Source organism: Pogoniulus pusillus, chromosome 16 (genome assembly GCF_015220805.1).
Source record: "Pogoniulus pusillus isolate bPogPus1 chromosome 16, bPogPus1.pri, whole genome shotgun sequence".
NCBI lineage: Eukaryota > Metazoa > Chordata > Aves > Piciformes > Lybiidae > Pogoniulus > Pogoniulus pusillus.
In genome coordinates this window covers 18,422,734-18,441,991 of record NC_087279.1, presented here as the reverse complement: position 1 = coordinate 18,441,991, position 19,258 = coordinate 18,422,734, and the positions used below count along the sequence as shown (strand labels likewise).

The 19,258-nt window shown below is 48.6% G+C and overlaps 1 protein-coding gene across 5 annotated transcripts in view; it reads left to right on the top strand.

Moving 5' to 3' along the window:
- KLF15 (KLF transcription factor 15) overlaps positions 1–18,882 on the top strand; it is a 32,109-nt gene extending 13,227 nt beyond the window's left edge. For 2 of the 5 annotated variants that reach the window (XM_064156828.1, XM_064156829.1), the window contains 2 exons: positions 9,337–10,444; positions 16,746–18,882. In XM_064156828.1, coding sequence (XP_064012898.1) covers positions 9,337–10,444; positions 16,746–16,914 — 1,277 coding nt within the window. In that variant the 3' untranslated portion in view covers positions 16,915–18,882. Of the gene's footprint in view, positions 1–2,626; positions 3,098–4,163; positions 4,398–9,336; positions 10,655–16,745 lie in introns of those variants that run through there. The other 3 variants (XM_064156830.1, XM_064156831.1, XM_064156832.1) reach the window with 3 other exon arrangements.
- Positions 18,883–19,258: the final 376 nt, after the last annotated feature.

Genomic DNA, 19,258 nt, shown 5'->3' with positions numbered 1-19,258 from the left:
TCAGGTTCATCCTGGATGCTCTGTACTCATTTCCCAGGCACTGTGCACTGCCTGCCTCTATTTTACATACTTTTTTCCCCCCTCACGTAGATCTGAGGAAGAAATACAGAAGCCTTAGTTATGCTTCCCTGATTATCTCCACTCATTTCACCTCACAGTGATCACTGTTGCCTTATATTGAAAGATGAGATGCTCAGTACGGTTCTCCAGGAGTGGAAAAGCATGACAGCCTTCCTCCATCATCATGTATAGCCACACAAGAGCTGGTGCTGGCACCAGCAAGAGTGTCTGGGTGTCTCCTCTGTCAGCAGCTCTGTTTGAGCCCACCACAAACATCTCACCTTCACACTGCTAACTTCGGCAACAGCTGATGGCATAGCTGCACACAGCCTGAGTGGGACTTCTAGGGAAGCAAAATGCTGGTGAAATGGAAGAAATTTGAAAAGCAGTACTGGGATGCACAGTATTTTATTTCCATGTAGGTAAGTACAGGATTTCACTACCTCTCCAGAGAAAGCTGTAACTAAACTATAAAGAAATTATCTTTTGCACATGGAAAAACTTAATTTAGAGATACTTCTAATGTGCTCTGATGCATATGCAGACTGCAATCACAGAATGGTTTAGCTTGGAAGAGACCTCCAACCCCCTGCCATAGGCAGCGATGCCTCCCACTAGAACAGGCTACCCCCAGACCTCATCCAACCTGGCTTTGAGCACCTCCAGGGAGGGAGCATCCACAGCCTCCCTGGGCAACCTGTGCCAGTGCCTCACCACCCTCACTGTAAAGAACCCTTTCCTAACATCTAGTTTGACAGTAACAATGGCAAAGTTAAGATGGTAGCTTTTGGTTCTTTTTACAGTAATAAACATCGTAAGGGAATTTCATACCTGTATAGCAGACAGTTCAAATTCCATGCAAGTCTTGTCTTGAGGGCTTCAGATGTAAAACTCCAGCCCTTTGCATTGCATCAAGCTAAACTTTACCTACTCAGGGAATGAAGGGGTTTTAATTGAGAGAAAACAGTAAGGAGAGGGTTGCCAAAGTTCTATTTTGGGTAAAAATATTTAAGGCCAGCATTTGTAGTAACGTGATGGTTTTGGAATCAGTGAAGTTACACTAATGCAGAATTTGGCTCTGGTGTATTTGTATAAATATAGCATCAAGGGTTTTGGTGAGTGTGTTTGTATGCATTATTCATTGAGAGAACATGCAGAGGAGGAGCGAGATCTGTGCATGAGACCGGAGCCCTGAGCACCCCCAGGTCCTTGGGTGATGCCCATGGGGGTGAGGCAGCAGCTGTGGGGTCAGCTGCGTGCTGTTCTTGGGCCCTGGCTGCCATGACTTTCAAGGCTGAATGTCCTCTTGGGAAGAGATTGGTTTATGTTTGCCAGACTTTAAAACATGTTCCTGGCAGTGCAGGCAGAGGATATTTTTGCCAGTTGAAGCCACTGAGCTGGAGCTGAGAAGAGAAGAAGCTGCATCTTGGTTCTGCCACAGATGCTTGGCTCAATTTTCTGTGCCTCAGTTTCTCCATAATGCCATAAAATGAGGATAACACTTCATTTTCCCCTGCAAGGCCTGCAGTCCCAGAGCAGGAGTAGGGATGGTGCTCTATTCCATGCAGTCACCTCAAAAAGCTGCTGTCTCAAGGGTGTGTTCTGGAATCCTGGATTGTACTTTTCCAAGGAGCTGAAAAATGAAAAACTGAATTTGAAAAGCCTCTGTGTGAGTGGAAAAACTCAGTGCTGATGCAGCTGGCACATGGCAAGATTCCTTACCTCTGCAGGACTTAAACGTGGATCCTGATCTGTGTTGAACACAGCATAACTATAGTGTGTATATTTATGTATATGCATATATATATATATATATATAAAATTAACATCTCTGTGAAAAAGTAGTGATGACTGCAATAACACTGAGGGGGAACCCTTAACCCTTTCTGTTATGCTGGAGATTTTTAGCAGACACTGTTGAACCAGGACAAGGGTTGATGGTTCTAAACTAAAAGAGGGGCAATTTAGGCTACATAGAAGAAAGAATTTTTTTACAATGAGGATGGAGAAACACTGGCACAGGTTGCCCAGAGAGGTGGTAGATGCTCCATCCCTGAAAATACTCAAGGGCAGGTTGGACAGGGCTCTGAGCAACCTGCTCTAGTTAAAGATGTCCCTGCACGCTGCAGGGGATTAGGACTGGATGATGTGTAAAGGACCCTTCCAACCCAAACCATTCATGAGTCTGTGAAATGGCGCTGTCAAGCTCCAGCAGGTGGGCATGAAAGGGGCAGGTGTGAAGGCATGCGGTGGAAAAGTGCTGGGGAGCAGCAGGGAAAGGGCGTAGAGAGGATTTGCATCCCTCCCGGGGCTTGCACCCTTCCTCTCCGAGAGCCTCTACGTGCCCAGGGGCTTGCCCAGGGCCAGGGATTCCCTTCCAACCCAAACCATTCTATGACTCAGACGCTGCCAGCCACCGCAGCCCCACGCTCCCGCACAGCACCGGGGGCTCGCCCATGTGCAGAACCTCCCGCGCCCCGCCCCAGGGGCCGGACCGTGCATGGCCGGGCGGTGCCGCGGTTCCCATTGAGGCCGGTGGCGGGCCGGCCCCCGGCACGGCGGGGCCAATGGGGAGGGCGAACGCGGTCGAGCCTCTCCCCGGCCTCCCCCGCCGTCGCCGAGCGCCCGTCATGTGAGGGGGATATAGTACTACGGGAAGGGGGCCGCGCTCCGCAGCCGCGCACCCGCCTCCCGGGGGAGCTGCGCCCGCTTGCCGCTGCTCCGTCCGCGCCGCTCCGCTCCGCCTCGCCTCTGGCGCTGGGCGTCTGTTGCGGGGGGCTTCGTCGTTTCGCTGTGTTCTACGTTTTGCCTTTTGAGATCTTTTGTTGGGGTTGTTTTTGTTTGCCCGTTACAGGTTTTTTTTTTCCTACTATCTATTTCTAGAATTAATTTTGCTTTTCCAGCTCCTTCTCCTGGTTCGGTTTTGCTGTTGGCTTCCCCCCCACACCTCCTCCAATTTTCATTGTTGTTTTTGCGTTCTTCTGGTGGTCGTTCTGGGTATTTAACCTCCTGTCCTCGGCTTTGCAGAGGAGTTCAGGTAAGAGCGTGCGCTGGGTGCGGAGGTTTGCGCGGGGCCGCGTCCCGCCAGCGGAGCCCCTGCGCCCCGTTGCCGCAGTACCAGCAGCCCGGGACCGGGGCGGGGGGGCAGCGGACAAGGCCGGGGCCGGGGGGGGGGGGTCGTTTGTGCCGCTGTTGCCCCGTCACGGTGAGGTGGGAAGGTTAAATCTTCCGCTCCGCGGGGCTGCTGGGTTTGGGGGGGGGGGGGCTGTTTTCGGGTTGCAGCCGTGCTGTGCCATGGTGTGACAGGCGGGGGGGGGGGGGGTGTGTGCGGGTTACTCCCGGTCATCGCGACGAGGCGACTCCGCCGGAGTGGTGGTGGTGGTGTGTGCTCGGGCACCCGAAACCTCCTAGAACAGGATGGAGCGAGCAGGAAACCAATTAAAAACAATTATTACCCCCCAAAAAAAAACAAAACAACAACAAAACAACCCCAAACCCCCAAACCAAACCACCGCGAGGGAACCAAACGAGCGAATGCTTTGCAGCCGTGGAAATCTGGTCGTGATTGTGCTGGGGTGAAAACCGCCTGTGTGCGGCGGCGGCGGCGGCGGCGTTGGCGTTGTCGTCCCCCGGCAGCTCGCACCGTCCGGGTGGTCAGCCCGGAGCTGGGCCGGGGGGATGGAAAGTATAAGGTGGCAGCACCCGCTGCGGATCAAGTGCTTCCTCTTTGTGGAACCCTAAGTTTTGTGATGGAGGGAGTTAGCTTGCAGAAAACAAGGCTTTGGGAACGTTGCTGTAGCTTCCCTAAAGGCGATGGGCTTGGAAAAACCCAACAAAAACGACTGGCAGACCATAAATCATCCCCGCTCTTCTCCTCGCCTCCCCCAGCCCAGGTCCAGGGAGCAGCACAGCCACCTTGCAGCATAGATGAGAGCAAATGAGTTTCATCCTGACTCTTGACTTAAAAACAAACCCAAACCCCTTTTATTTTTGGTGGGGGTTTTTTTGTTTTTTTTTTTTTTTTTTGGGGGGGGGGGGGGGGTTCTCCCTTCCCTCTCATACATTTCTACTTTAATTTCTTAGAAAGGCTGCACCTGGTTCACTGCCTGGTTTATGCTTCTGTCCGTGGAGCAGAAATCAGCCTGAACAGATTTAAATCCTTCTAGGGAACAGGAGGAAACCCTGAAGAGATTAGCCCTGAACCAAAAAAAGCTGTGGCAATATGCATCAGGCATGACGGTCAGGGTGTCTAAGCCCATACGCTGCTGCGGGATCAGTTGTGCTGGACTGTAATGACAGGCTGGGAAATAAGTCCCCATGTTCCAGCACTTTCCCAGGTGCTCAGAACTGTTCTCAATCAAAATATACCTTCTTTTTTTTTTTTGGGGGGGGGGGTTTGTTTGTTTGTTGCTGTTTTCTTTGCTGTCTGGGGTTGTTTTTTCCTTTAATTTCTTTTTGTTTATTTATTTTATTGTCAGTTTGTTTGGAGGATTTTTTTTTGTTCGTTTGGTGGGGAGGTTTTGGTTGGGTTGGGGGTTTGTTTGGTTTGGGGTTTTTTTGCTGTTTTGGGGTCATTTAGGTGGAGAGGTTTTTACAGAACAATATGTTTCTGGCAGAAGAGATGTCACAACAACACAGGGAACTCTTGAAAAGTTGGAGGCTGTGGTGCTGCTGAATAGCTGCTCTATTTCACTCCAGAAGTGGCTGCGTTTCAGAGGTTCAGGCACTGAGATCCCTCTCTAGGAGGTTACATTTCTAACGTGTTTTCAGGGCTCCTAAAGATGAAAATGCTTTATGTGAACCACATCATTAGTTTTCAGAGCTTGTGTGAGCTCTGGAGCTTTTTTTCCCCCTCCTTTTTAAAACCTTCTGGTTCTGGCAAAGTGGAGATGTAAGCCTTTTGGTTGTTAGTCTGGCCTTCAGGATAAAATATAGCCCGGGCCTGATCCTGCATTCCAGGCATTCTCCAAAATTTTCTTGGCTGTTCTGCAAGTTCTGAGAGTGCACAGAAAGCAGATCTGGCCTGAATCTACGCAGAGGCAAGCCTGAAGGTCCCCTCTCTTAAAATGTCTCTGCTTTCACTAAGTGACATTGCTCCTTGTCAAAAGTGGTGGGGAAATGAGCGTGCTGGCTGCTTTCTGCCAAGGTAGGTTGCCCACAACAGTGTGCAGGTTCTCTCCCCCCTTCCCTTTAAGCCTTTATTCAAGTTAGGGTTCAGTTGATTTTGAGTTCTGTGTCTGGATATACTTGGCTTATATATATGGATATATATACTATATTATAATACATATATATTATAATATATATATATGTATATTATTTTATTTTATATATATATTACTGTGTCCAGTTCTGGGCCCTCAATTCAAGAGAGATACTGAGGTGCTGCAACATGTCCAGAGAAGGGCAGTGAAGCTGGTGAAAGGCCTGGAGCACAGCCCTGTGAGGAGAGGCTGAGGGAGCTGGGATTGTTTAGCCTGGAGAAGAGAAGGTTGAAGAGTGACCTCATTGCTGTCTACAACTACCTGAAGGGAGGTTGTAGCCAGGTGGGGGTTAGTCTCTTCTGCCAGGCAACCAGCAACAGAACAAGGGGACATAGTCTCAAGTTGTGCCAGGGGAGGTCTAGGCTGGATGTTAGGAGGAAGTTGTTTGCCAGAGAGAGTGACTGTCATTGGAATGGGCTGCCCAGGGAGGTGGTGGAGTTGCTGTCCCTGGAGGTGTTGAAGAAAAGAGTGGATGAGGCACTTAGTGCCATGGTCTAGTTGACTGGCTAGGGCTGGGTGCTAGGTTGGCCTGGATGATCTTGGAGGTCTCTTCCAACCTGGTTGATTCTATGTATATGGATATATATGGGGCTTCCTACTCCTTAAAGGCACTACCTGTGGCTTCCTAATCCCTAAAGGCTTATGAAGAAAACTTGAATTTTGATTTGTATGGGGTTTTTTGTTTGTTTATGTGGTTTTGTTTTTTGGTTGGTAGGTTTGGGTTTTCTTTTTGCTGTTTGTGTGTGTGTTTGTGGGGTGTTTTGGTTTTAAACACCTTTCCCAGCTGGTTGAGGTGCACGCTCTTTCCCTGCACGTGGAGCACACCAGCTTTTCTTAGAAAACAACCACGTTGCCGTCCAGGTTTTGCTCAGAACCATTCTTTAGATGTTGATCCTGGAGCTGTGCGGACATAGGAGGGAGGATGAGAAAGCATCCAAGGGCAAGCGCCCTCCTTTCTGCCCCACACTCCATAAGGCAATGCCCAGTTTCGGCGTGAGATAGCAGCAAGCGGCTGAGGCGAATTCTTCCTGGGAGCCCATACAAGCTTCTCCGAGCGGATTGTGTCTCCTGTTTCAAAGCGGGAACAGGTCCGCTCCGGTTTCTGCTGGGGGAACTTTCTGTCAACACCGAGATTGGAGGGAGAAAAAAAAAAAGACAAGAAAGTCGTGTGTGTCAGAAATAGTTCAGCTCATCTGACTCTTCACTTTTACTACAAGAAACGGTTCTGCGCTAAGGTCACACAGCAGAGCCACTAACCTCTGTTTGAACTTCCTCGTGCTCGGCACATGTGGGTATTTCATTATCAGCTCGGCGGCGGAGCTGACAGGCCACGCGTACCAGGGAGGTGTGCAGTCTCGCTCCTGAGGCTGTCTTCCAGCCTCCCGCTACTTCCTCCGTGTGCGTGTGTGAAGGAGGAAGCTGTAGCTGTAGGAAACATGGGGTATTTCCCCCCCTTCTTCCCTTTGAAGTATCAACAGAAGCTTCCGAGGGGCTGGAGCTCTTGATGAGTGTTGTGTAAGGTATCTCATGCTGCGTTTGCTGCAGCACCGAGCACATAGGTGCCTTCTGATTTTGGTTTTCTCCAGAGAGAGCTAAGGCAGGGCATATAACCCTCATCCAATGGGATGGCGTTCAATAACTCCAAGTGCAGGGTGCTGCACTTTGGCCACAAGAACCCCATGCAGAGATACAGGCTGGGGTCGGAGTGGCTGGAGAGCAGCCAAATAGAAAGAGATCTGGGGATGCTGATTGATACCCACCTGAACATGAGCCAGCAGTGTGCCTAGGTGGCCAAGAGAGCCAGTAGTATCCTGGCCTGCATCAGGAATGGTGTGGTCAGCAGGAGCAGGGAGGTCATTCTGCCCCTGTACTCTGCACTGGTTAGACCACACCTTGAGTACTGTGTTCAGTTCTGGGCCCCCCAGTTTAGGAGGGACATTGAGATGCTTGAGCGTGTCCAGAGAAGGGCGACGAGGCTGGTGAGAGGCCTTGAGCACAGCCCTACGAGGAGAGGCTGAGGGAGCTGGGATTGGTTAGCCTGGAGAAGAGGAGGCTCAGGGGAGACCTTATTGCTGTCTACAACTACCTGAAGGGTGGTTGTGGCCAGGAGGAGGTTGCTCTCTTCTCTCAGGTGGCCAGCACCAGAACAAGAGGACACAGCCTCAGGCCGTGCCAGGGGAAATGTAGGCTGGAGGTGAGGAGAAAGTTCTTCACTGAGAGAGTCATTGGACACTGGAATGGGCTGCCCGGGGAGGTGGTGGAGTCGCCGTCCCTGGAGCTGTTCAAGGCAGGATTGGACGTGGCACTTGGTGCCATGGTCTGGCCTTGAGCTCTGTGGTAAAGGGTTGGACTTGATGATCTGTGAGGTCTCTTCCAACCCTGATGATGCTGTGGTACTGTGATATTTTGGAGCCGAGGCAGCAAGGATGCTCTGCAATGGCAGTGACGACCGTCCCTTCCCTGCACAAAACTGGGAGCTATTGACTATTCATGGCGAAGGCTCCAAAGCGCAGCGGCAGCGCCTGTGGAAAATGACAGCGTGTAACAAGATTGACTGGCATTTCCTTCACGCTGGCTCACATGCCTGCTAATTCACACACACACACACACGGCCTCACAGGCTGATCAAATGACTTCTATCTCTGCAGTCCGCATACCTTCCACAGAAAGAGTTGTTTTATTGTGCACATACACAGCTCTGTTCCCAGGCAGTCACCTTGAGCCGTTTCCTGAGGGCCAGTGTTTGCTCTGCCTGGGAGTCTCTGCATTTGCTCTCTGAGGAGGTCTCCCTCCGCAAGCAATTTATTCATTGATATTTTTTTTTCCCCACTCTTGGAGGAAAAAAAAAGAAACAAATACTCAAGTGCCCCTCCTGCCTTCCCTTCTCCTGAAGCCTTTCTAGGAAGTTTGCTTGGCTTAGCTGGGAAAGCAAAGGGCAGGACCGTTGCCACCATCAGCAAGCTGTCAGTGTTGCAGTCGCTAGGCTGCGCTAAGAAGAATGGATTTTGCCCTGGTGCCTCTGTGGGTTTGCAGTGAGATTATGGCTTGCATGAGTGGGGGCTTTGCGGGGTGCTGCCTGCTCGCTGGCTCGACACAGTGGGGAACCTGGCGGCACGGCTGCCTACCATGGCTCACGGTGGATTGAGAAGCCAGGGGAGGGCTGTATGAGCCCTCCCAGTATAGCAACTGCCACAAGGGTCAGATCACCTCAACCTCCTTATCCTGAGAGAGGGGGAATGTGGAGTGATAGGGTGAAACCATCCACCAGCTGGCTTGCCAGGACATGGTAATCAGCTCAGTGCAGTGCCAGCCTCATTAATAGCAGGTGAGGGTGACGCTGGCACACTGATTCATTACATCTGGAGGGGAAAATCCACCTAGTAAATGCTGAAGCACAGTAAATATTTTTGGCTCCTGACAGCTTGATCCTTGCATTATGCTGATTAGCCTTTATTTGTGGAACCGAGGAAGTTAAAAATAAGGTTGGAGGAAAGCTACAAGATAAGGAGAGGATTTGCATTTTATGGCCACGAGCAATAAACTTTTTTTACTTGTTGGCTTGTGATTTTTTTTTGTTTTCTTTTTTTTTTTTTTTTTTGGTGGGTTGCTTTTATTTTGGTAGCAAAGACTGCAACACTTGACTTTTTTTCCTCACAGTTTCCTCCTTTGGCTGTGGTTTTTCGCTGTTAGGCAAAAGCCCATCATTTATTTTTCTCTTGCCAGTAATGTATACTGTGGAAGGGAGCTGTAAATCTAGAATGCACACAGTTGGGAAATGATTTCTGAAAGAATTCTTTTGCAAATATGTGGTGCAATCCTCTAAAACACTTTGGCCCTGGCAGTCCTCAGGGGGTGGTACAGACGTATCAAAGCGTGTAACAGCATGTGTACTCAGTGAGAATGGATGCTTGGGATTTTCCTGTGAGCAAGAGGGCTTTACAAGCCTTGGTTCCTGGAGATAAATAATTAAACTGACTTCTGACTGTTGCTGTTTTTGCTTTCCTGCACTCAGGCTCTCACCTGAACTTTCACCGCCTGGTATATGCTGTTGGGATATCCATAAGAGATCGCCCAGGAATGGTGGATCACTTGCTGCCTACCGATGAATGCTTTTCATCTACAAGATCTTCACTTGGATACTTTGGGGACATGACAGCGGGGGTGAGGTCCTACCAAATGCTACCCTCTCCCCTGTCAGAAGATGACAGCGACTCCTCCAGCTTTTGTTCTTGTTCTAGCCCTGACTCCCAGGTTCTCAGCTCCAGCTATGGAAGCACGTCTAGTGCAGAAAGCCAGGACAGTATCTTAGACTACTTACTGTCCCAGGCATCTTTGGGGAGCACCACTGCATCATGGTGGGACAAAAGGAGACTTCAGCCGGTAGTGAAAGAGGAGTACTTTAGGTTGCCTGAATTTGCTGTGGATATGGAAGACTCAGGACCATTTCAGCCCACGCTTGAGGAAATTGAGGAATTTCTGGAGGAGAACATGGAGTTGGAGCTCAAAGACAGACCTAAAAGCGAGACCAAGGACTTGAGAGCTTGCAGCCAAGTTTCTGTTTCTTCACTACAGCCAAAAGACCATATGTTACCCAGCACTAGTTTAAAAGAGAGTAAAAACGAGCAGCTGAGCAGCTCGACAGAAGGTGGCCAAGCTTCCAATGGAGGAATGACCCTGGAGAATGGGATACCAGTTATGCTTCAGATTCAGCCTGTACAGGTCAAACAGGAGTCCAACACAAGCCCCAGTTCCCAAGGACCAGCACAAGAGAACATTAAAATTGCACAGCTCCTAGTCAACATCCAAGGACAAACGTTTGCCCTTGTGCCTCAGATAGTTCAGTCGTCCAATTTGAACTTGTCCTCTAAGTTTGTCCGCATTGCTCCTGTCCCCATCGCCGCCAAGCCAATTGGGCCGGGGGGCGTGATCCAGGGTCAGACAGGAATCATCATGGGTCAGAAATTTCAAAAGACCCCTGCAGCAGAACTCATTAAAATGCACAAATGTTCTTTTCCTGGGTGTACCAAGATGTACACAAAAAGCAGCCATTTGAAAGCCCACCTGAGGAGACATACAGGAGAAAAGCCTTTTGCCTGCACGTGGCCAGGTTGCGGATGGAGGTTAGTACCTGGGTGCAGCACTCTCCAATCCTCCTTCCCCCCTTTTTTTTTGCTCACTTGACCTAACTTGCCAAGCAAATAAGTTTGCAGACTGATTTATAAACTCTTTCTGTTTCCCAAACTTGTTGGGTTGGTTTGAGAGCTAAGATCTTTTTCTTCCTGTTAGGTAATCCAGGGGCTTTGGTAAATGGAATAGCAGAGCATCACTTGGTGCCATGGTCTAGCCTTGAGCTCTGTGGTAAAGGGTTGGACTTGATGATCTGTGAGGTCTCTTCCAACCCTGATGATACTGTGATACTGTGATCACCTGCTGGCACCAGCTGTTTAAGTGCCTTAAAAAAATAAAAGTAATCCATGGTAATTTGTATTTCATTCTGAGAGGGTCAGATTAAGCTTATTACCACAGGCACTACCTTGTGTTCACATGGGTCTGGTTGCAACACACCAGCTGCAGCAGATACTCGTCTGGTACCAGCTGAAGGCTAGAAGTGAGCTGGGTGGTTTCGAGCAGAATCGCTGTGCGTGGCTGTGTGGCTTCAGCTGTGTGGGGATAAATGGGATCACTGAAGGGCTGTGCTAAGTGAGTCTGCTGAAGAGCAGCAGCATTCTGTGCAGATTCTTCAAAGCTGCATTCTGTCCCACTCCTCTGGAAGTGCTGGCAGCAACGCTCCAGCATGCTCTAGGTTTTATTCTCTGCCTTGATTCAGGAAAAAAATGCGTGGGTGCCACTCAAACTTGCAAAAAGCTGTCAGATGTAACAGCACAACCAGAAGGCTGAGGTGGAGTGAATGAAAGATTGCAGGTTTGATTGAGCAAAACGTTTCACGGAGAGTGTCTACTAGATGAAAGATTAAATCTTTGAGGGGAAAAAAAATCAACTTTCTTCTAAGGAGATTTTGACAGAAGCCTTCCTCTCCTCTTTCCAAGTAGCTGTATTACTACCCTGCCTGCTGGCAAGCATCACTGTGCAGCACCACAAGTCGTGATGGGAGAAAACAAAATCTTAACCTCCCCTGCATGCAATTAAACCAGGGTTCTTTCAAAGAATATCCTGCAGAGCTTCAGTGAGCAATGTCTAACGAGGAAAGGAGTGGTGATCATAGGGAACAGATGAGCTAAAAAGTAACAGGAGAGAGGTGTATAAAAATGCAAGTATGTGAGACATGCAGCAGTTAGAGATGGCTGGATTGGTTTGAGGGAAAAGGTCAGAATGGAGCTGCTCCCCAGCTGGACCAGTTTGAAGTTTGCCTCTCAGAAGGACCAGGGTTAATGCAATTAATTTCTGTGATGGTTTTCTTTACCATTTCAGTTTATGTTAATTGCAGCTGGTGGTGATTTTGCAATTCTCTTCTCTCCTTTTTGTACTGGTGGTGCTTCTCATGAGCCAGGCTCAGTGGCTCACTGCTTAGGCTGCTCAGAAATTCAAGCCATGCTTTTCAGCTGGTTGGTCCCCTAAACTGCAGTCAGGTTTGCTCCTGACCTGCAGCACAGGCACTTGCTCCTCTGTATTTGGCTACTGCAGTATGGGCACACAGGCAACAGATGTGAACATGCCTTTGAGTGTCAGGTTTGCTTTTCTTGTGCTGGGATGTGAGCAAAACTCTGAGTTTTGTGACAAATGCATGAGGCATTTGTGGGTTTGTCTGATCCATGCTGAGATTTATACCAGTGCTTTCAGTGGCTTCTGTGGCTCAAGATCAGGAGCTTGAGGTGTTGCCTGTGGGTGACTTTCTCCATCTCTGGCTTATTACAGAGCTGGTATTTCACAGGTGTTAAAACAGAGGGGAGCATTTAGGAAAATGTATTTAGTAAGGGATGGAGATGGAGCTGCACTGGGGTGTCTGCCCATCTCCCAGTGTTACAGTGATTGGTGTGGATCAAAAGCAGGATGTAGATGTAAGGTGGGCCAGGAAAAGAGCAGATCTCATAGCTGTGAGCATCCTGAACCTTCACTCTCAGCCAGCCCCATGTTTTTAAAGATGAGTAGCCCAACAGGGATGAGAAATGCCTTAGCTATGAAGAGTGTGTGTCTTGTCCACAAACAGCTGCTGGAAGGAATTTTCAAGCACACTGTTGTTGTTCATCTTATTGCATTTCACAGCCCAGGCTGGTACCCCAGTCCCCAACACCTCCAAACTTTCAGCTCCAAGGGGAGAATCAGCCCTTGAGGAGCTACCTCCTGGCCTCACAGCAGTCCTTAGCACCAGCACAACCCCTACCCGCCGCTCCCACATCAAAGGCCAGACCCAATTGAGCACTAAATTACTCGGTCCCCTTTCATCAATAAAGCATGTTTACCCTTTCCACGAGTTCAGTGCGGGCTGTGATCTCAGATGATTTAAGTCAAACGCATCTGGACTCTCTGTTTGCTCCCAGTTTTATATCATCTCAAAGTAATTCAAGCACTAAACAACTGCTGGGCTCTGGTGTGTGTCCCCCCTCGTTTCTCTGCGTTCTTGTGCTTGCGTATTTATTTTTTCACCAAAGACACTTAAGGTCTGACCTCACTGAAGACAGTCATTTAAAAAACAAACCAGCGTTGCCTAGCACAAAGAGGCTGAACTGTGGGGGGTTAAAGCTTTCCTGGCTCTCTGGGCAGCCATGTTCTGGTGAAGCTCCATGCTTTAAATGTGCCAAGGTAGGGGCATGCACGCAGCAAACCCCTTTTGCCAACCCCTAGGACAGCTGGAGAACCCCAGGCACCTCTTTGGAGGAGGCTGAAACCCTGCTTGTTTGTGTCCTCCCTTGGCACAGGGCAAGAGCTGTTTTCAGCAGGCTGCTTAGAGGTGTTCCTAAGTGGCTGGTGACCCGTTGCGTTCGATAGCTGCTGTACTGGTCAGTGCGCTGATCCGTGCCATACCAGCTTGTACCTTTGGCACATGGCAGCCTCTGGTTACAGCTGCTTCTGAGACAACCCTGACCAAGAAGCTGAGCTGCTGTGTGGGCCAGTCCCCAGTAGCTGTGTTGTGGCATGGAGCAGGAGAAGCTTCTGCTGTCCTTCCCCAGTGCAGCAGTGCACAAAGCTGCAGTCGTGCATTAGGCAGTTGCATTTAAGTGTCTTCACTGTCCCGGGGGCAGTGAGTGCTTCCCAGTGACTGTGTGCAATGCAAAGCTCTGACTGGTGTGGTAGGGAGACTTTAAAGGCTTGTAGTGCAAGTGGCCAGGAGAGTGTATGGACTGGATGAGCACTGCAGCTGACCATGCATGTGGTTGGCATCTTGCAGTCACCTTTTTTGCTGGTGCTTTGCAAAGGTGTTTACAGGTATGTGGGTGTAGTGCCGGTCTACTGTAGTGCTGCTGTGGGGCCAGGTTGCATGAATACAGAGGCTCTCCTCCAGTGCAGAGGAAAGGTACAGCCTGGGTCAGTCTCAGTGGCTGGTGGCTGTGGTAGGGACCATGGAGCACTTGGCTGAAGCTATTGACCTTTCTTGCCCTGCAAACCATATAGTGATGTCCTTGTCTGACCAGGAGATAAAGGACACATTCTATGCATCAGGGAGCTCTGGGATTTGTCTCCAAGGGAGATGCAGTTACAAGCCCTTTGGGATCCCACCAGATTAAAGGGTGAAGGAGACTCTTAGTGTTCGTGTGGGATTGCCCAGATTCCTCCACCTTTCCTTCTGAAGGAGGATTCCTTCTGAAAGTGGTAATGACTTGGGATAGTGAGGTGTTCAACAAGCCTTGGTTTGTTTGAATTTGGCATTCCACTGGAAATTATTTGCGGCTTTCTTGAGGTGATCTTAGAGCTGGAATGTGCTGCAAGTATCATTCCACTGCAGACCCAGGCCACCAGATGCTCCTGGCTTCCTTGTCCTAACCTTTGCGTTGTTTTTTGTAAACACACCAACAGCTTGAGGTTTATTTCTGTGGGCTCTGTAAGTTGATCTTTCCATGGCTGCTGGGGAACAGTATTGCAACATTCCTGCCTCTTCAGCTAAGGACATGGTTATGAGGCAGAGTGTATTTTTATCAGATGAATTCATCCAAGCTCTCCGAGTATGAGCAGAGCTGCTTGTTTCTCCTATGCGCCTCTTTCTCCCCCACCATCCCTGCAATCCCCATCAAAGTGCACTTACAGATCTCTTGTGCAGGATTATCTATGTGCTACTGCGCTTCTGTGGCAGATAATGACCTCAGTGGACAAGGACTGGGCAAGGCTACTCAGTCACATCTGGGTTTACACATTCTCTAAGGCTGTATACAAGCAGATGTCTCTTTGCAAAGCCTTTTCTTCCACTTTTCCCTGGATGTGGTTGCTACCCTTGGTAACAAGTTCCTTCCTGGTCCAGTGCTGACTCCTGCTGAGGTAGTTTGCACAGGCAGCAGCCTGCTGATCTGTAGTTCTACAAGAGTATCTTCCAGGGGTATGGCCCTGGGACTAGCACATGGTGTAGGACTAAAGAGAAATCCTTGGCCTTGCTATTTTCAGGTCCAGGCTGTATTTTTGGGAAGCTATGCTTGGGAATCATAGAATCAACCAAGTTGGAAGAGACCTCCAAGATCATCCAGGCCAACCTAGCACCCAGCCCCATCCAGTCAACTAGACCATGGCACCAAGTTCCTCATCCAGTCTTTTCTTGAACACCCCCAGGGATGGTGACTCCACCACCTCCCTGGGCAGCCCATTCCAATGCCAATCACTCTCTCTGGAAGAACTTCCTCCTAACATCCAGCCTATACTTCCCCCGGCTCAACTTAAGACTGTGTCCCCTTGTTCTGTTGCTGGTTATCTGGAGCAGAGTCAGTAGAGAAAACAAATGTTTAGGTAAAGAGAAATGTTTAGGCAAAGAGAAATCTGCTGCCACATCCATTAGGAAGAATCAGCATCCCAGATGAGGAACAGACTGATGGCTTCATTAGGCCATCTGCCTATTGCTCATAATGGTGAATCTGACACTTTCCCTGTGGGGATACCAAAGCAAACACAAGGCAGAAAACCAAGGGAATGGGTGAAGGAACCTGTCCTAGAAATGCCCTTGGGAGAGATCTCCCCACACTGTATCTTACTCACGGCGAGTGTCTGCATCTGCTTTGCTCTGGCTTCAGAACGTTCTCTGGGTACCATCACCAGACTGAAGAGCTGTGGGAACCGAGAAAACCATTTCCAGCTTTCCCAGTGTGTGCACCCTGTTCCTTGACTGGTGGTGGGAGATCAGAGCTAATGAAAACCTTTATGTGGAAACTTATTTTTCTTGCCTGGAGGACTTATTCATAGCAGCCCAGCAGTCCTGGTTTCCCCCTTTCATAAAAGCAGCGTATTCACTCTGTTGGTGATGTGGTATTTTGCTCCAGAAGGGCACATTTTCCTACACATTCTTTCCTTCATTTATTCAGCCAGTGCCCATGACTTCATGTATTTATTGTAAATAAACAGCTGATACCATTTCTTGCAAGCTCTCTTTCTGTGCTGCTCTGTGTTACTGCTCTGGCAACAAAACACTTAATTGCCCTTTGTCGGGCAGCAAATTGTTTTGCACCCATCTGGGCAGGACTGTTTTAGTGTGACATTATTAATTAACCCTATGGCTCCCAGTCACATTCAAGCTGGAAACAGAGCCAACCTGACTGGTAAGACCAAAGGATTATCTGGTTTGAGTTCAGTGAGTTCTGTGGGATTCATGTTGGCTATTTGGGGATTTTAATATGGAGATAGAGGTGGGAAATATCTAAAATTGAAACAACTCTGGGAGAGAGTTTTGGTAATTAAAGGTTTAGTCTTGATTTCAACCTACCAATGAAGAAATTATGCTGATGGTCATTGGGACCCACCTGGATTTTTACTGTTGCAATGTTGAGATTCTCTGGTACTGAGGTGTTACTATTTAGTCTAAAGAAATAGGTAATGACAATTTGTTGTCTGGACCTGATAAGCTTCTGGGTAGCTACCTGTTATCAGCCATCCCCCTCAAACTAGGTGCAGTTATTGGATATCTGTTGCCTTTGTGTCAGTGGGAGGCTGGACAGACCTCACCTGCAGAGCTCTGTGGTAAAGGGTAGGACTTGATGATCTGTGAGGTCTCTTCCAACCTTGGTGATACTGTGATACTGTGACACCGGTTGCTATCTCTGCTTGAAAGTGGGCTGTGCTTGTATTTACAAGGGAGAGGTTGTGGGACCAGCTTTGAAGGGGACTGGCACAGGGGCCAGAAGGCAGTGCTGGTTTAGTTGACCTGTATTGATGTTATTTGCTTTAGGGCAAGGTAAACTAAACAAATAAAAAGTACAAACCAAGCCAAAACCACCACCACCCCCTCCAGCCATTTAGCTTAAAAGGCTTCTCTTCTCTTCCCTTCTCTTGCAGGTTCTCCAGGTCAGATGAGCTGTCCCGGCACAGGCGCTCCCACTCGGGGGTGAAACCTTATCAGTGTCCTGTCTGTGAGAAGAAGTTTGCTCGGAGCGACCACTTGTCCAAACACGTCAAGGTGCATCGGTTCCCACGAAGCAACCGCTCCGTCCGCTCCGTGAACTGACTGCTCCCACTTTCCCCTTCCTGCCCAGCCACCCTACAACAGCTGACGACAGCACTTTGCTCACTGTGTTTCTAGCGATAATTTATTTGTCTCCACAGAACAGTCAATGCTGTTACTTGATACCACCGTGTCTGAGTGTCCCATGTCCCCTAAAGATGATTTGAGAATGAAGTTCTTTTTGGGTCAAGGGAGGGGGGATGCTTCTTCCTTTTGTCCTTTTGTTTTGTTTTCTTTTTAAGGATGTTGCTTTCCTTTCTTGTCTTTCCCTCCTTTGCTGCTGCTGCTGCTTTTGGAAATTACAGTGTTTTATTTTTAGCTGTTTTCTGCTGCACAGGAAAATGTAAGAGTTGCTTGCTGCTAGTTAATTATAGCCCTGGCATTCCTCAGGGCTTTGCTCATGTACAGGCCATTCATTGTGAGTTTTTATTAAGCTGCTCTATTTGTCCAGTTTGGAAACAGCAAATTCCTTTTGAAATGAAAACAACTCCTTTGTTTTTGGGTTGCCTGAGCCAAGGGTTTGTAGGGGCTGGCCATAGGAGGAGGAACAGTGGGAGTCAGGGACAGGGGGAGGCAAGGCGTGAAGAGTGCTGGAACGTGCCTCTCTGCCTTCTTGGGCTCACGTTTACCTTTTCCTTGGCTAGGGCCATATATAAATATTTATGTATATATATTAATACATACATATATTTTTATATATATGTATTTAAGCAAAGGCATGTCCCAGGCAAACCTGGAAGCTCAGGCTGGATGAAATGGCTTGGAGTGAAGCCTTGCGGTGTGGCTGAGCACATACCATGTGCATGCTTCTCCTGTCCTGTGCTGCCGAGGGGTGAAAGGATGCCCATGCATCGGAGGCAATGCTCCTCTCCTTTGACTCTGATTGGCAGCATCCACTGTCGTTAGCAGGAGAGCTGTTGTCTAGTGCACGCAGCAGCAGAAAGACATTTGTGAGAATTGCTGAGTTCTGTGCCTGTCTCTGCTCCTGTCCTCTTGTGTCATCTTCAGAGAGAAAGCAGAGCACCAGCCCGGGAGGTGCCCGGTGGCGCTGATAAGCACTGGGCATCCCGAGCATCCGCTGCGAGTCAGTGCCTCGCTGGTTGGAGCTAAGCCTCTGTCTGCCCTCTGGTCGGCAGGGTCTTGTAGGATGCACCTGCACCTGGCGGAGGTGGGCAGGGAGGCATCATGGCCTGGTGGGGCAGCGCCGTGAGATCTTCTGTCCAGGGGGACAGCTTCAGTGCTAATCCTCTCCTTACCAACAGCCATGTCAGAGCTCCATGCAGCTGGGGTGGGCGAACGGGTGAGAACAGTAGCCAAAAGAAACAAATTTGTGTGGTAGCTGGCTAAGAAGGGAATTTAAACAAATAATCAGATGGTAGCAGGCAAATGATTCTGTTTGTGTTTCTTTGCTTTGGTTTTTGTTTTTTTTTCTGTTCCTTTTGAACTCTGGCGGTTGTAAGAAGCTTTAGAAGCAAATAGAATTCAGTAATTAGGAACGATTTTATAATGGATGTTGCATTTCCTTCCCATTCACAGGCAGCATCTGTTTGTCCCCTATTTTTGTGTTGGCAGAATGGGAAATAGGAAGCTGCAATTCTAGCACAAGGCAGAGCAGGAGCCTGTGCTGTGCCAGAACAGCAGGTCTAAGCTAAAGCAAATGCATTCCTTTTTTTTTTCCTTTCCTGTCCTCTAGAAATTAATATAAATGAACTATCATCTATTGACTGGTTTATATCACATCCTATGAATGTATGTAAATAAAACTGTACATAGGTGCATATCTATATAAAATATCTTTTAATAACGTAGCAAAATTTGTGTAAATTGGAAACAAAACCAACCAAACAACAACAACAAAAAAAAATACCTATAAAGCCAGTGTACATAAGTTACAATTCTGTATATTTTTCTTTTGTTCTTCATAAAAAAATATATTTACTTTGACAATAAAATGAAAATGGAAATTTTAAATCCCTTCTCGAAAATTATTCTTCCTTAGTTTCCTTTGTGACCAGCTCCGTGAGCAGGACAGTGGCACTTCAGCTTTTGATTCGCCTGGATGTAACTTTTCAGGTGCTGGCTAACAGGGAGGTGATGGAACAGATCTGAAAGTGCCTCCAGAAGTTTTTTTTTCTCAGCTCAGGAAGTTCCTGGGAGGCGCAAGATGGTTCAACTCTGCCTTTGCTGCAGCCCTCACGCCTTGCCTGGCATCTGTACTGGGACCCAAATGCCTTCTGTGGTTTCTGACCCATGTGGAACAGGTCTGCAGCTGCAGTAAAACTGTATTTGATAAACTGGAGCAAGCAGGTTTTGAGGAACTTCCATCTCTAAAGTGAAGGAAGAAAGG